General features: G+C 40.9%; 1 protein-coding gene and 3 non-coding genes across 6 annotated transcripts in view; 3 read left to right on the forward strand and 1 right to left on the reverse strand.

The window, feature by feature from the left end:
* The window catches only part of pde1cb (phosphodiesterase 1C, calmodulin-dependent b), a 185,299-nt gene that overhangs the window by 51,940 nt on the left and 120,068 nt on the right, over positions 1–13,291 (reverse strand). For 2 of the 3 annotated variants that reach the window (XR_009651346.1, XM_060906389.1), the window contains exons 5-7: positions 12,369–12,435; positions 12,136–12,252; positions 11,661–11,801 (exon numbers count right to left, since the gene is read on the reverse strand). Coding sequence is in view for 2 of the 3 variants with exons in the window: in XM_060906389.1 (XP_060762372.1) it covers positions 11,661–11,801; positions 12,136–12,252; positions 12,369–12,435 (325 nt within the window). In the remaining variant the exon portion in view is untranslated. The remainder of the gene's footprint in view (positions 1–11,660; positions 11,802–12,135; positions 12,253–12,368; positions 12,436–13,291) is intronic. The other variant, XM_060906390.1, reaches the window with a different exon arrangement.
* On the forward strand, positions 2,849–2,931 carry trnal-caa (transfer RNA leucine (anticodon CAA)). The gene has a single exon. It is a non-coding gene; the product is annotated as a tRNA-Leu (tRNA).
* trnal-uaa (transfer RNA leucine (anticodon UAA)) lies at positions 4,043–4,125 on the forward strand. The gene has a single exon. It is a non-coding gene; the product is annotated as a tRNA-Leu (tRNA).
* Positions 4,638–4,720, forward strand: trnal-uaa (transfer RNA leucine (anticodon UAA)). Its single transcript has one exon. It is a non-coding gene; the product is annotated as a tRNA-Leu (tRNA).

A 13,291-nucleotide genomic window follows, 5' to 3' on the forward strand; every position in this document is an offset into this window, starting at 1 on the left:
GGAAAACATGACCTATGGAATCACCATGACCCTGTTTAGAGTGCAGTCATGACTACTAGTAAAACTCTTTCTGCAGAAAGTTTCCTATGAGATGTTGATGTACTATACCAGGATGACTGAGTAGTTAACATGTTGGACTTGCGATCCAACGGGCAAATGTTCTTGTGGGTGCAAACTCCATTCCTGGTAAAAGTGTGAGTATGAATTCCACAGCAGAAAAGTTTCAGTTAAAACCAAAGTTGCAGTTTTGCACACAATGCCTATCCCTGAACCTTTTTTCTTTCCCTGTAAAGGGACCTTGGGTCTGTGCAAGGTGCTGTATAAATTTATCTTTTTATTATTTTTATTATTTGTATTATTGAACTACTTTGGCAACTCAGTCATACTGGGAAAAAGTCACTGTCTGTTGTAGTAAAATTTAATTTAAGAATGTATAAGACACTATCTGAAAGTAACTGGAAAATTCCTAATGGAAACCATTAAAAAAACCCCTAACAACGATTCTGAGGGGAAGCCATGACCTAATGGTTAGAGAAGCAGCTTTCGCACCAAAATGTCACTGGTTTGACCAGCAGGACTGGCTGAAGTGCCCTTGAGCAATGCACTTAACCCCCAACTGCTTCGACAAGTGTAGTGGTGTACCTTGTGTCTGGCTAAACAAAGAAAAGCTGATGACGTGTTCATCAGGTCAGGTGGTGCATGACCGACCCCCCCCCCCCCCCCCCAAAAAAAAAAAACTGAATGCCATCAAACCTTCCTTTTTTTGAATGAAGTCCTCAGAGAACTACCTAAAATAGTGCCACTGGAAAGCATGAGTTCTGGAATCACTGTGACCCTGACCAGGGTTCAGTAGTTACCGATGGCAAATGCTTGCACATTATAACTCAACTCCCAAGCGCTCTGGCGAGAGTGGTGGTGTACCTTGTGTCTGACTAGCCAAAGAAAAGCTAATGATGTGATCATCAAAAAAGAATTTCTGATTTTTTTTTTCTTGGAAATTTTGTGATTTTAATCTCAGAAATTCTGAGTTTATTTTTCTCAGAATATTACCCCCAGCCTTAGTGATTTTTTTGTTTTTAACCTACAATGGCTTAAATACACAGTTGCAGTTTTCTGGATGGAAATGTTTATGTAACATTTTTGGAAGGAGCCATAGTAGGACCCATTTAGCAGAACGACTCTTACTAATAATAGTATATTACCAGACCACCAGGATGACTGAGTGGTTAAGGTGTTGGACTCAAGATCCAATGGATAAATGTCTTTGTGGGTTCAAGCCCTGCTCCTGCTTTCAGCTTTAACTGATTCCTGAAAGTAACTGGAAAACTCCTAATTGAAATCATCAAGCAGGTGGCAACCAGTTCTCAGAAAACTTCCTAAGGTAGTGTCACTGGACACTAGTGTCACATGGAATCACCATGACCCTGTTTAGAGCTCATTCATGACTACTTGTAACACTCTTTCTGCAGAAAGTTTCCTATGAGATGTTGCTGTACTATACTAGGGCGACTGATTGGTTAACATGTTGGACTTGAGATCCAATGGGTGGATGTGGTTTCAAGCCCTCCTCCTGTTAAGTGCTTCAAGTGAATTCTGTCGTGTATGCTTGAATGTCATCAAACAAGTACCTTCCTTTTTTTTTTTTTGAATGAAGTCCTCAGAGAACTTCCTATAGTAGTGCCAATGGAAAGCATGAGCTCTGGAATCAGTGTGACCCTGACCAGGATTCAGTAGTTACTGATGGCAAATGCTTACACATTAATACTCATTCTGCAGAAAGACTCTTATGAATAACTAGACAGGGACACTCTAACGAGTGCAAACCCCGCCTTTTCCCTATTAAAATACATTGGGCGAAAATTTCGAAGTTCTGCCATGACCTTGACCTTTGACCTTTGACCTCCAAAATTTAATGGTTTCCTTCCTGGGTGATTGGCAATACATGTACAAAATTTGGTCCAAATCGATCCATTCGTTCTTGAGATATCTTGCAGACACACAGACAGACAGACAGACAGACAGATACACACACACACAGACTGACGCAGGTGAAAATAATAACCCCTCCGACTACTGTCGGCGGGGTTAATAACATGCTAGCAGTATACCAGGATGACTGAGTGGTTAAGGTGTTGGGTTTAAGCTCCAATGGACAAATGTCCTCTTGGGTTCAGTCCCCATTCCTAGTAAGTGCTTTAGCTGAATTCTGTCATGTGTGTGTGTATGTCTGGAAGTTACTGACTCTCTTGAAGCTTTCGGGAATGACATGGACGCTGTCAAGCAAATTCAGTGTCTATTGTGATGGAGGCATTCATGAAGTACACGTTCTTTGGGGTGTGAGTTCTTGTGCTGGAATGTCCTTGAAATCACAGGATCAGGAAAAAAAGAACTCCGGAACAGCTAAGCTCTTGGTCTTCAGCTCCAATATGTTGGCTCAAACTCTGCTACAATGCAGAAATTCAGCTTTAAAAATGGCAATCTTGTGAGGAAAAAAATCAAACTTTGTGTTTGAAACGTATGATGATGTTGGTTAAGATCTTAAAATGTTCAGCGGTATCCCAAATCACTGCTGAACCACTTTGAATTACATGTGTCTATTATATTCATGATATTTATATTCAAATTAATCCATTAACAGCTAAGCCATGTTATTAGGTATTTGAGCTGATATTATCCCGAAACAGCTGAAGTCATAATAACCAGATTCACACTGAAATGTTTTTTAACATCATAGCAGTCGGCCTGGAATCACCATGTACTTACCAGGCTTCAGCAGTTCCTGATGGCAAATGTTTGCAAAGCAGGACTTGCTCTGCAGAAAGCTTCCTATGGGCTAGCAGTGGCATACACCAGGATGACTGAGTGGTTAAGGTGTTGGACTCAAGATCCAATGGACAAATGTCTTTGTGGGTTCAAACCCCACTTCTGTTAAGTGTTTTAACTTAGTTCTGAAAATTTCTGGAAAATTCCTACTGGAAGCCATCAAGTAAAGTCAAACAAGTGACAATCAGGCCTCAGAGAACTTCCTAATGTGGATCTCTTTAACTCTGACCAGGATTTGGAGACACAGAAGGAGGACGTCTTTCAGTAAAGTAGGAAACGGGTGTTTGTTTATCCACTCTCCACCCTCGTACAGTGTGCCTGACCGAGTAATGATATTTTCAGGCTCGAGATAAGTTCTGCCATGATGGAAACACAAGACATGCAGTCGCCTAGATACGAAACAAAGGTGGTGACCTGAAATGTTGTCTTCTCCTACTGTATCTCCATCCATGCTCAAGTTCCTATACTACTTGAATGTGGTGCTACTGTAAAGTATTAGCTCTGGAACCACCATGACCCTGACTAGGATTCAGGAGTGACTGGTCGTAAATGCTTGCACAGTAGGACCCATTTTGCAGAAAGACTCTTACGAATAAGAGCATGTTACCAGACCACTAGGATGACTGAGTAGTTAAGGTGTTAGACTCAAGGTCCAATGGACAAATGTCCTTGTAGGTTCAAGCCCCACTCCTGGTATCTGCTTTAGCTGAAAGTAACTGGAAAACTCCTAATTGAAATCATCAAGCAGGTGACAACCAGTTCTCAGAAAACTTCCTAAGGTAGTGTCACTGGAAAGCACACCCAGGAAATCACCATAACCCTGTTTAGAGCTCATTGAAGACTACTTGTAAAACTCTTTCTGCAGAAAGTTTCCTATGAGATGTTGCTGTACTATACCAGGGTGACTGACTGGTTAACATGTTGGTCTTGAGACCCAATGGGTGGATGTGGTTTCAAGCCCCACTCCTGTTAAGTGCTTCAAGTGAATTTTCTTGTGTGTGCATGAATTTCATCAAACAAGTGCCTTCCTTCCTTGTTTGTTTTTTTTTTTTTTGAATGAAGTCCTCAGAGAACTTCCTATAGTAGTGCCAATGGAAAGCATGAGCTCTGGAATCACTGTGACCCTGACCAGGATTCAGTAGTTACTGATGGCAAATGCTTACACATTAATACTCATTCTGCAGAAAGACTCTTATGAATAATAGCATGCTAGCAGTATACCAGGATGACCAAGTGGTTAAGGTGTTGGACTTAAGCTCTAATGGACAAATGTCCTCGTGGGTTCAAGCCCCACTCCTGGTAAGTGTTTTAGCTTAGTTCTGAAAGTAACTAGAAAATTCCTACTGGAAGCCCTCAATAAAGTCAAACAAGTGACAATCAGGCCTCAGAGAACTTCTTCATATGGATCTCTTTAACTCTGACCAGGATTTGGAGACACAGAAGGATGACATCTTTCAACAAAGTAGGAAAAGGGGTGTCGGGTGTTTGTTTATCCACTCTCCACCCTTGTACACTGTGCCCCACCGAGTAACGATATTTTCAGGCTCAAGATAAGTTCTGCCATGATGGAAACACAAGCCTTGCAGTCACCTAGATATGAAACAAAGGTGGTGACCCGAAATGTTGTCTTCTCCTGCTGTAGCTCCATCCATCATCAAGTTCCGATACTACTCGAATGTGGTGCTACTGTAAAGTATTAGCTCTGGAATCACCGTGACCCTGACCAGGATTCAGGAGTGACTGGTCGTAAATGCTTGCACAGTAGGACCCATTTTGCAGAAAGACTCTTACTACTTAGAGCATATTACTAGACCACCAGGATGACCGAGTGGTTAAGGTGTTGGACTTAAGATCCAATGGACAAATGCCCTCATGGGTTCAAGCCCCACTCCTGGTAAGTGTTTTAGCTTAGTTCTGAAAATTCCTATGGGAAGCCATCAAGTAAAGTCAAACAAGTGACAATCAGGCCTCAGAGAACTTCCTAAGGTGGATTTCTTTAACTCTGACCAGGATTTGGAGACACAGAAGGAGGATGTCTTTCAGCAAAGTACGGTAGGAAATGGGTGTTTGTTTATCCACTCTCCACCCTCGTACAGTGTACCTGACTGAGTAATGACATTTTCAGGCTTGAGATAAGTTCTGCCATGATGGAAACACAAGATGTGCAGTCGCCTAGATACAAAACAAAGGTGGTGACCTGAAATGTTGTCTTCTCCTGCTGTAGCTCCATCCATCCTCAAGTTCCTATACTACTCGAATGTGGTACTACTGTAAAGTATTAGCTCTGGAATCACCGTGACCCTGACCAGGATTCAGGAGTGACTGGTTGTAAATGCTTGCACAGTAGGACCCATTTTGCAGAAAGACTTTTACTAATAAGAGCATATTACCAGGATGACAGAGTGGTTAAAGTGTTGGCCTCAAAATCCAATGGACAAATGTTCTCGTGGGTTCAAGCCCCACTCCTGGTTTTAGCTGATTCCTGAAAGTAACTGGAAAACTCCTAATTGAAATCATCAAGCAGGTGACAACCAGTTCTCAGAAAACTTCCTAAGGTAGTGCCACTGGAAAGCATGACCTGTGGAATCACCATGACCCTGTTTAGAGCTCAGTCATGACTACTAGTAAAACTCTTTCTGCAGAAAGTTTCCTATGGGATGTTGATGTATTTTACTTGGATAACTGTGTGGTTAATGTGTTGGACTTGAGATCCAATGGGCAAATGTTCTCATTGGTTCAAACCCACTCTTGTTAAGGGCTTTAGCTGAATTCTGTTATGTGTGTGTCTGAAAGTTACTGACTCTCTTGAAACTTTCAGGAATGACATGCAAGCTGTCAAACAAATTCAGGCTCCATTGTGATAAAGGCGTTCATGAAGAACTCGTTCTTTGGGGTGTGAATTCCAGTGCTGGAATCTCCTTGAAATCACAGGTTCAGAAAAAACCCCCGTCCCCTGAATAGCGAAGCTCTTGGTTTTCAGCTACAATGTATTGGTTCAATCCCTGCTACAATGCAGAAATTCAGCTTGAAAAATGGTAATCTTGTGGGGGGAAAATACATTTTGTGTTTGAAAGGTATGATGATGTTGGTTAAGATCTTGAAATGTTCAGCGGTATCCCGCCTCACCAGTGAACCCCTTCGAATTAAGTGTGTCTATTACATTCATGATATTTATATTCAAATGAATCCATTAACAGTTAAGACATGTTATTAGGTATTTGAACTGATATTATCCTGAAACAGCTGCAGTCATAATAACCAGATTCACACTGAAATGTTTTTTATCATCAGAGCAGTAGCTCTGGAATCACCATATCCTTACCAGGCTTCAGCAGTTCCTGATGGCAAATGTTTGAATAGCAGGACTTGTTCTGCAGAAAGATTCCTATGGACTAGTAAGGGAGTACACCAGGATGACTGGGTGGTTAAGGTGTCGGGCTTAAGTGCCAATGGGCAAATGTCCATGTGGTTTCAAGTCCTGTTCATGGTAAATTTTTTAGCTGAGTTCTGAAAGTTACTGGAAAATTCCTACTGGAATCCATCAAGTAAAGTCAAACAAGTAACAATCAGGGCTCAGAGAACTTCCTGAGGTGGATCTCTTTAACTCTGACCAGGATTTGGAGGCACAGAAGGAGGATGTTTTTCAACAAAGTAGGAAACGGGTGTCAGGTGTTTGTTTATCCATGCTCCACCCTCGTACACTGTGCCCGACTGAGTAACGATATTTTCAGGCTTGAGATAAGTTCTGCCATGATGGAAACAAAAGACTTGCAGTCGCCTAGATACGAAACAAAGGTGGTGACCTGAAATGTTGTCTTCTCCTGCTGTAGCTCCATCCATCCTCAAGCTCCTATACTACTCGAATGTGGTGCTACTGTAAAATATTAGCTCTGGAATCACCGTGACCCTGACCAGGATTCAGTAGTGACTGGTCGTAAATGCTTGAACAGTAGGACCCATTTTGCAGAAAGACTCTTATTAATAATAAAATACTGGAAGTACACCAGGATGACCAAGTGGTTAAAGTGTTGGGTTTAAGCTCAACTGGAAAATTGTCCTTGGGGGTTCAAGCCGCACTCCTGGTAAGTGCTTTATCTGAATTCTGTCGTGTGTGTCTGAAAGTTACTGACTCTCTTGAAACTTTCAGGAATGACATGGATGCTATCAAGCAAATTTAGGGTCTATTGTGATAGAGGCATTCATGAAGGACACATTCTTTGGGGTGTGAGTTCTAATGCTGGAATGTCCTTGAAATCACAGGTTCAGGAAAAAAAAGGTCTCCTGAATAGCTCAGCTCTTGGTCTTCAGCTCCAATGTATTGGTTCAAACCCTGCTACAATGCAGAAATTCAGCTTGGAAAATGGCAATCTTGTGGGGAAAAAAAAATCACATTTTGTGTTTGAAAGGTATGATGATGTTGGTTAAGATCTTAAAATGTTCAGCAGTATCCCGCCTCACTGTTGAACCACTTCGAATTAAGTGTGTCTCTTACATTCATGATATTTATATTCAAATGAATCCAATAACAGCTAAGCCATGTTGTTAAGTATTTGAGCTGATATAATCCTGAAACCGCTGAAGTCATAATAACCAGGTTCACAATGAAATTTTTTTTTATCATCATAGCAGTAACTCTGGAATCACCATGTCCTGACCAGGCTTCAGTAGTTCCTGATGGCAAATGTTTGCAAAGCAGGACTTGTTCTGCAGGAAGTTTTCTATGGGCTGGTAAGGCAGTACACCAGGATGACCAAGTGGTTAAGGTATTGGACTCAATATTCGGTGGGTAAATGTCCTTGTGAGTTCAAGCCCCCCCCTTCCTGGTAAGTGTTTTAGCTGATTTCTGAAAGTAACTGGAAAACTCCTAATGGAAATCATCAAGTGGGTTACAACCAGTTCTCAGAAAACTTCCTTAGGTCATGCCACTGGAAAGCATGACCTGTAACCCTGTTTTGAGCTCAGCCATGACTACTAGTAAAACTCATTCTGCAGAAAGCTTCCTATGGGCTGCTGCTGTGCTCAACCTAAGGTGTGCTCAACCTAAGGTGGTTGAGTAGTTACGATGATGGGCTTAAACAATGGACAAATGTCCTTGTGTGTTCAAGCCCCACTCCTAGTATGAGTTCCAATGCAGAAAAGTTTCAGTTAAAGCCAAAATCACAGTTCTGCACACAATGCCTATCCTTGAACCCTTTTTCTTTCCCTGTAAAGCGACCTTGGGTCTGTGAAAGGTGCCGTATAAATTTATCTTTTCATTATTCTTATTATCTGTATTATTGAACTAGTTTGGCAACTCAGTCATACTGGGAAAATTCACTGTCTTTTGTGTGAAGATTTAATTTAAGTATGTACAGGACACTATCTGAAAGTAACTGGAAAAATCCTAATGGAAACCATTAAAAAAACAACAACAACTGACCACTGTTATTCGGGGAAGCCATTGTCTAATGGTTAGAGAAGCAACTTTAGGACCAAAAGGTCGCTGGTTTGACCAGCAGGACTGGCTGAAGTGCCCTTGAGCAATGCAATTAACCCCCAACTTCTCCAACAAGAGTGGTAGTGTACCTTGTGTCTGACAAACCAAAACAAAAGCTGATGATGTGATCATCAAAACATCATTTCTGAGGTTTTTTTTTTCTTGGAAATTTATGATTTTAATTTCAGAAATTCTCAGTTTATTTTTCTCAGACTATTACCCCAGCCTTAGTGAGTTTTTGTTTTTAACCTACAATGGCCCAAATACACCATCACAGTTTTCTGTATGGAAAAGTTTAGGGAACATTTATGGAAGGAGCCTCCAGTGTCAGGGCTTTGTAAAAATCAGTAAGTTTTCCGATACGGGAAAGACTTTAGGACAGAGCAGGTTACACTTACTCGTAAAAAACTCGAAAAAAGTGTGTGTGTGTGTGTGCTCGTAGATTCGAGAAGGAACTTGTTTGACTGACATTCCCCAACATTAAATGCAACCATACACTACCGTTCAAAAGTTTGGGGTCACTTTGAAATTTCCTTATTTTTGAAAGAAAAGCACTGTTCTTTTCAATGAAGATCACTTTAAACTAATCAGAAATCCACTCTATACATTGCTAATGTGGTCAGGGCCGGATTAACATGGCCGGGGGCCCCTAGGCTACAAGTTGCTGTAGCCCCCCCCCCCGGCCACCACCATCTTATCCCATCTACCTGTAAAGAACTGCCTATTTTCTACATTTTAAATTTTTTTTTCCATTATTAAACTTTGTACAGCTGGGCCAGCAAAAACAGAACACCAAAAACTATAAGGTTTAGATTGACAACAACTTATCACAACTTATGCAACTGTCAATTGAAACTAGTGGCAGTGGCACATTCATCCACAAATGGGACGGGGTCTGAAAGGGACGGTCCTTCACCCTCACCAGAGCTAGTAGTACTACTGGCTGCAGCTGCAGCTAACATAACGTTTGCTACGCTAGTGTCATGATGACTTACACTTGCCAGTTGGGTTTCATTAGGTTTAAAAAACCCTGTTAGTTTTGGTATATTGCTCAATAGAGCTTTGTCACGTTGGGCTTTTTGCCGTTGCGCCTTGCGCTTTTGAGCACCGCTCTCGTATTTTCTGTCACACATGTTCACTGTTCAACTGTGGAGTGACGTCGTGCGTGACGTCTAACGTTTATATATGGAAGGCGGATTTGCCTCACCCAATCAGCGTCCATTTATTTAAATATTCATTTTGAGCCAATGAATATGAAGGAGTTTTTTTCTTTTGACCAATTGGGGGCCCCCCTGCGAGGCGGGGGGCGTGGGGGCCCCTAGGCTGAAGCCATATGAAGCCTGTGCGGTGATCTGGGCGTGAATGTGGTAAATGACTATTCTAGCTGCAAATGTCTGGTTTTTGGTGCAATATCTCCATAGGTGTATAGAGGCCCATTTCCAGCAACTCTCACTCCAGTGTTCTAATGGTACAATGTGTTTGCTCATTGCCTCAGAAGGCTAATGGATGATTAGAAAACCCTTGTACAATCATGTTAGCACAGCTGAAAACAGTTTAGCTCTTTAGAGAAGCTATAAAACTGACCTTCCTTTGAGCAGATTGAGTTTCTGGAGCATCACATTTGTGGGGTCGATTAAATGCTCAAAATGGCCAGAAAAATGTCTTGACTATATTTTCTATTCATTTTACAACTTATGGTGGGAAATAAAAGTGTGACTTTTCATGGAAAACACAAAATTGTCTGGGTGACCCCAAACTTTTGAACGGTAGTGTAAACAGATAAAATATACACTCTATCATTCGGTTATAAATAAAGAATTGTCATCATTGGGAAGTTGCTGTGGTATAATAGACATAAAACACTTTTCAAAATGCTGTTTTTGGAAAATAATACACTTTGGGTTGGTAACTGTAACCTGGAATTGTGTTGAGCTGCATCACACCAGGCGGCACGGTGGTGTAGTGGTTAGCGCTGTCGCCTCACAGCAAGAAGGTCCTGGGTTCGAGCCCTGGGGCCGGCGAGGGCCTTTCTGTGTGGAGTTTGCATGTTCTCCCCGTGTCCGCGTGGGTTTCCTCCGGGTGCTCCGGTTTCCCCCACAGTCCAAAGACATGCAGGTTAGGTTAACTGGTGACTCTAAATTGACCGTAGGTGTGAGTGTGAATGGTTGTCTGTGTCTATGTGTCAGCCCTGTGATGACCTGGCGACTTGTCCAGGGTGTACCCCGCCTTTCACCCGTAGTCAGCTGGGATAGGCTCCAGCTTGCCTGCGACCCTGTAGAAGGATAAAGCGGCTAGAGATAATGAATGAATGCATCACACCACTCAGTCATTGATTAGTTTCCTGTAATAGCCTGGCCCCAAGGTTTTTATTACTTATTTAAAAGTCATAAATTTCCAAGAAAAAAAAAAAACTCAGACATTCAAAGGTTAAAAAGTCACAAATATGCAAGAAAAAAACTTGGAAAATTTGTCTTTTTTTTTTTTTTGTCAAGGAGTCAGATCACTTCAATTTCTGTGGTGTGATGATGTTGATCCAACCTTGCAAATTGAAGCGATCTGACTCCTTAACAGAAAAAAAAACAAACACTATTTTTCCAAGGTTTTTTTTTTTTTTCCTCACATATTTGTGACTTTTCAATCTTGGAATTTCTGAGTTATTTTTTATTGGAAATTTACGACTTCAATCTCAGAAATTCTGAGTTTATTTTGTGCAACTGAGAAGGAAAGACTGCATTTCATATAACTTCTCAGCTCAGGAAATACAGTCTTTCCTCCTCAATCACACAATATGAAGAATAAGGCGCAAAGAGATTTTCTCCTACATTTCCCAGAATGCACTGCAGCCAGGAAGCCGGGAATCATGCAAGCTTTTTTCTTGTAAATTTGTGACTTCTTAATTTTAGAATTTCTGACTTTTTAATCTCTGGCTTTTTAATCTAAGGTGTTTTTTTCCCTCACAAATTTATGCTTTTATAATCTTGAAAAATATTGGAGTTTTTTTCTTGTAAATTTATGACTTTCTCAACAATTCTGAGTTTTTTTCTTAGAATATTTCTTCGAATATCTCCTCAGCCTCAGCTCCATCGTATAAAATATATCGTCATAAAAAACTCTACCATATCACAGATTGAACATTTTAGTCCATTTATCATAAGCCTTAGATTATAGAATCCAGTGTGAGATGTCACGATGTTACTATAGAAACAATAACGTATTATAATGAGGGTGTTAATATGAACCTGAAGAACCAGAACTACTCTCAGAGTTGCTGTTATAGAAAATCAACGTTTTCTGACCAATCAGATTAGAGAATTCATTCCACATTGTGAAACTGTGAAATAAAGTGTGTGTGCGAACGTACCACCATGCCAGTCTTGAGCATTAAGTAGTGTACGGTCTGCGTGACGTCTGCGGCATGGATGAGATTGTGATACGGATTTTTATGCTTGCTGTATCCCACTTCCAATGCCTCCACGAAGGACACCAGAGCTGAGATGGGAATCTGAGATAGAGACGAAAAGCATATCATCACACCTTCTGGACATCACCCAGAGCTTGGAGAGAGTCCAAATCTCCACAAGATGAGCATGTGAGGAGTGCGTGAAGGGCTCTAATGCTTTAGTTCCTCGCCGCCTGATTGTACCTCGTTCAGACCAGTCAGAGCAAGTCAGAGTATCAAACAGGTTCGACTGTGATATGGTCTGGTGGTGTTTGCAGCCCAAATCTGTTCCCATCAACATCCAATGGAATAAATGAACAAAATGGAAGACGGGCAGCTTGAAAATAACACGTGGTAATCTGAATCTTGTGTGTGTATGCAAGACAGCCATGTTTACCTTGAATCGGCTGATGAGATCATATCTGGTGAGAAGTTCATAGAAGATAAACTTCAGTGCGTGGTCTCCACTCGATTCATTCAAAGCGAACACATCAAAAGTCCACTTGTCGACATGCTGTGAGGAAAACCCCCCACAAAATTAATTGTAAAACTACGTCTCTCCAGTTACACTGATCATTCATCCCGAGAGAAGTGTGTGTAATGTTTCAGTGTGTGGTGTGTGTTTGTTACCTTGAGCACAGTTATAACAGTTGCAGGGTAGCTTAAGCCCACCATGTTGGAGGTCCGCCGGTACATTCTGTTTGGAAGAGATAAAAACGGTGAATGAGGAGCGAGATTGAAGCTTAACTGCACCTGCTGATGTCCTGGGATTTTTCACACACAACAAATATGGTGTGAAGAAAAAAAAAAACATCCAGTGAGTGGTGGTTATGTGAGTGGAAATCACTCTTTACATCCATGGTAAGCAGAAAAGCATTTCAAAATGCATAACATGCTAAACAACATGTTCATTCCATTCCTCATTCCTCAATCAATCAATCAGTCATGGTTTTATTCATCATTGATATGTACAATGAGTCAAAGACTTGTAACAAGTAAATTCAGACTAATGAAAAATCTTAATAAAATATTTTTAAAAAACCAGCTATTGAACTATTATAATATATATATACACTACCGTTCAAAAGTTTGGGGTCACTTTGAAATGTCCTTATTTTTGAAAGAAAAGCACTGTTCTTTTCAACGAAGATCACTTTAAACTAATCAGAAATCCACTCTATACATTGCTAATGTGCTAAATGACTATTCTAGCTGCAAATGTCTGGTTTTTGGTGCAATATCTCCATAGGTGTATAGAGGCCCATTTCCAGCAACTCTCACTCCAGTGTTCTAATGGTACAATGTGTTTGCTCATTGCCTCAGAAGGCTAATGGATGATTAGAAAACCCTTGTACAATCATGTTAGCACAGCTGAAAACAGTTGAGCTCTTTAGAGAAGCTATAAAACTGACCTTCCTTTGAGCAGATTGAGTTTCTGGAGCATCACATTTGTGGGATCGATTAAATTCTCAAAATGGCCAGAAAAATGTCTTGACTATATTTTCTATTCATTTTACAACTTATGGTGGTAAATAAAAGGGTGACTTTTCATG

Source organism: Neoarius graeffei, chromosome 23, assembly GCF_027579695.1.
Source record: "Neoarius graeffei isolate fNeoGra1 chromosome 23, fNeoGra1.pri, whole genome shotgun sequence".
Taxonomy (NCBI): Eukaryota; Metazoa; Chordata; class Actinopteri; order Siluriformes; family Ariidae; genus Neoarius; species Neoarius graeffei.